Genomic DNA, 3,888 nt, shown 5'->3' with positions numbered 1-3,888 from the left:
AAGTAGTTAACTTTAATATCTAATATAGATTTTTTATTTTAATTACTATTATTATACTTTTTATAATTTATATAATTTTTATTATATTTATAATTCTTACGATTTTATAATAATTAGAATTTTAGAATTTTAGAATTTTTTAGCGAGGGGAATTAATATATTTACATCGAGAACGAAGTAGAATAATTTCGAATTTTATTAAAATTATTACTATTCGATTATTTAAGTTTATATTAAAGTACGAGTAAAGATCTATAAATTAAATGCATAATCATTTTTTTTAATTAGGGCTGTGTCAAGGAAATGGATGACTGGGTCATGAATTCATGGCGGCACCAGGGGGGTGGCGAAACCCCTTGCCGGTCTTGGCAAACCATCAAAATTTCTTCTTTATCAATTTCATGAATTATTTAGCTAATGTATCACCATCTATCTGATTTTATGGCTTAATCACCTGTTTTTACTAGCTGTCGACAGCGTGCAGGCATTTCTTTAATACGTGCCCGTATCTGTTTCAGAGAAATCGTCGCTTAAACCCGTTTTAATATCAATTTCAATTAATTAATCGTATATCACACTTCCTTTCTTAATCATTCTCGTTAATCGTATTAAAGAATCGAGTCTTCCTAAGAGTATCTGCTTATAGACCTTCTAGATTAGAATGATTTCTATTAGAGGACGGAGTTCTAGGCCTATTGGAGTCCATTGTGAAGTAATGTGAGTAAAATTAGTTGATTTCTAGGTGGGGAAGAATTTTGGTGATTTGCTAAGACCGGCAAGGGGTTTCGCCACCCCCTGGTGGTGGTGTAAAAGATGTTGATTATTCTATGTGCCTCCAGGGCAGATATGTGCGGTGCCAAGCCACGCTAGGCCCAATTGGGTGGTGGCTCTGGAGGAGGCCTTGGCGTACCGTGACAACATGCCCGCAAAGAATGAAAAAAAGACACGTCCTCGTGGCATCCCTGGATAGCTACATCAAGCGTGCGCCGTCCATATATCCATGCACCTATCCTTGGCCTATAGCCTCCATATCCTTCGCGAATCGAATGTAGCCGAGCGGAGAGGCGAGTTGAGAGGCGAGTTGAGAGATGAGAAGAGAGGCGAGAAGAGAGGCGAGAGGTAAGGTAGAAAGTGGAGCACTGTTGAGGCGAGGGGAAGGTTTTCCGCAGTTATACATAGTGGCCTGGTGTGGAATCATGGAGACTGTGCCCGCTTGAATAACACTGCTGCTGCTGGCGCTCTTGTTCTTCTCCGTAATCTTCTCCGTAGATTTCTCCGCAGTTTTCTCCACATTTGCCTGTTGCAGATCGAAGTATCCCATCTCCTCCGCTCGTAAGTGTCCTGGATTTGTATGGTAGGACGAGTCGTACGTGTGAGAGAGTTTCTGCTGTGGTATTTCAATGCTGGGAAGCGAAGTCGCATTGAGAGGCGAAGTAGGATTGGGAGATGAAGTAGGATTTTGGTATAGTGCGGGGCCCAAAAACTGTTCGATTCTCTCTAATCTCTGCTCAAATCTCTGTATTTCTTGACGTATCATACCACCAAATGCAGTCATTAGACCATTGATCGTATCTTGTGAGAGGTCAGAGATCATTGGCTGTGGATTTGGTGTGTTGACGGCTTGGTGGGAGGTGCTTGGCACGAGTTCTCCGCTTGTTTCTCCAATTGTTTTCTTCTGATAAGCTGGTGGGGCCATGATGTAGATGTCAAATGGCCTATTGAAAGGATTGACTTGATTGGCTGGTTTTTGCGTAGACTGAATCTAGCTGCGTAGCGGAAGCGCGGGGACTGACTGTCGGTAGATCGTTACTGCGGGTTGAGTGACGGTATAGACGACTTGGAAGAGGACCTGGGTTAGGTGTGGCTACCAATTGTCAAGGAAATGGATGACTGGGTCATGAATTCATGGTGGTGTAAAAGATGTTGATTATTCTATGTGCCTGCAAGGCAGATATGTGCGGTGCCAAGCCACGCTAGGCCCAATTGGGTGGTGGCTCTGGAGAAGGCCTTAACGTACCGTGACAGGCTGTCGAGTAAATTTAATAAGCGAACTTTTAATAGATAATATTTGAATTCGTTATATTTAAATATCTATAAGACTTAACTTAATAATTCTTTTTTTTCTAAAAGCCCACATTTCGTTCTATAATTTTAAAAAAAAATCTTAAAAATTTAATAGAAAATAAAAAGGTTATTCTAAAATTAAATAATATATATCTATTTTTTAATTAGAGCTATCCGGCTGTTAGCGATCTTTAATAAGCGAACTTTAATAAGCGATATTTGAATTTCTTACGCTTTAATAATTATAAGACTAAATTTTAGAATTCTTAAAAATTCGAAAAGCATAAATAGCGTTTTGAAATTTAAAAAAGAAATCTCAAAATTTTAATAGAAAATAAGAAAGTTATTCTATATATTAATAATATATATCTATTTTTTTAAGAAAAGAGGCGCGAAAGGACTAGATTTTAATAATTACGGACGCTAGTTTATTTACTTACGATATCTAATTAAAAGATATAAACTTAATAAATTAATAATTAGCTATATATATAAATTTAAGATTTTCTAATTTAGCTCTATTTTATTCTTTTATTAATATATATAAAAGAATAAGATAGAGCTAAATTAGAAAATCTTAAATTTATATATATAGTTAATTATAAATTTATTAGATCTATGCTTTTTAATTAAATATCGTAAGTAAATAAATTAGCGTTCGTAACTATGAAAATCTCGCCCTTTTATATCTTCTATTACGAGCGTATTCTTAATATATCTTTTAGTCCTATAACTAGCGAGTCTTAGCGAAGATATTCTCTACTATATTATATCTTCTTCCCATCTATATAGTTCGATAATCTTATTATTCTTATTCTATCTTACTTATATTAGTATCGTATTTATACTAATTCTAATATTATAATAAAACTCTTTTATATTCTCTTTACCCGGCGAAGAGAAACTTAAATAAATAAGATATAATTAAGTTTTTAATTATATACTCGAGAATAGTAGAGTAACTAAATAGCTATTAAAGATCTACTTTCTTTTATTCGAATTAGCGAATAAATTTAAAGAAATACGCTAATAGAGGCTTTAGTAAGAAATTAAGTTAAGTTATTATATCTTTAAATAAGCTTACTAGATAAATAACTCGATTTTAAAGAGCTTAATAAGATAGCGAAACGGCCTCGTTAGAATAATAGGTGAGAGATAAATAAGATATAATAATTATTTATACGATTAGCGAATTAATAATAGAAAGAAATCGTTATAAACTTTATATATAGTAAGTTTACTATAACGATAGTAAACGTTTAACCTCTTTACTAAGTATATCGATAATATATTTATAATAAGCCTACTATAATAGCGACGAAAACAGCCTTAAAAATAACTTTATTCGATTTCTTTACTAAGTATATCGATAATATATATAATAAGTCTACTATAAGAGTAGTAAATATACGATCTCTTTATTAAGTATATCGATAATATATATAATAAGTCTACTATTAAATGGCATTTAATATATTTAATTCTTTCTCTATCTCTCTATTAAATCTACGAATTAATAAATATAATTAAGTTAAGAGAAAGAATAGAATAGAGAATAGACTTAATAATAAGAGTATGGAAGATATAGAGTAAATCTATAGTAAAGCTCTTAGGCTAGGCTATTAATAGGTGTTAAAGAATAATATATATATACGTTAAATTTTCTTTAGTTCTATTGATGAACTTAATAATAAGAGTATAAGAGATATAGGGTAAATCTATAGTGAAGCTCCCAGATCAGGCTGCTAAAAGGTGTTGGAGATAAATATATGCGTTAGATTTTCTTTAATAGTAGAAGAACTATGATAAGAAGATTAGGCGAGA

General features: G+C 32.9%; 1 protein-coding gene across 1 annotated transcript; it reads right to left on the bottom strand.

Moving 5' to 3' along the window:
• Positions 1-1,006: 1,006 nt before the first annotated feature.
• HO133_000007 (uncharacterized protein) lies at positions 1,007-1,696 on the bottom strand (the record flags this gene model as incomplete). Its single annotated transcript, XM_037290947.1, is given in 2 exon segments — positions 1,007-1,524; positions 1,540-1,696. The coding sequence occupies 2 exon segments, from the start codon at positions 1,694-1,696 to the stop codon at positions 1,007-1,009; spliced, it is 675 nt and encodes a 224-aa protein (XP_037157821.1).
• Positions 1,697-3,888: the final 2,192 nt, after the last annotated feature.

Source organism: Letharia lupina (assembly GCF_014066315.1).
Source record: "Letharia lupina isolate WasteWater1 chromosome Unknown contig_1, whole genome shotgun sequence".
Classification (NCBI taxonomy): Eukaryota; Fungi; Ascomycota; class Lecanoromycetes; order Lecanorales; family Parmeliaceae; genus Letharia; species Letharia lupina.
Note: the sequence above shows the minus strand (reverse complement) of the source record. Positions and strands in the feature narration are given on the sequence as shown.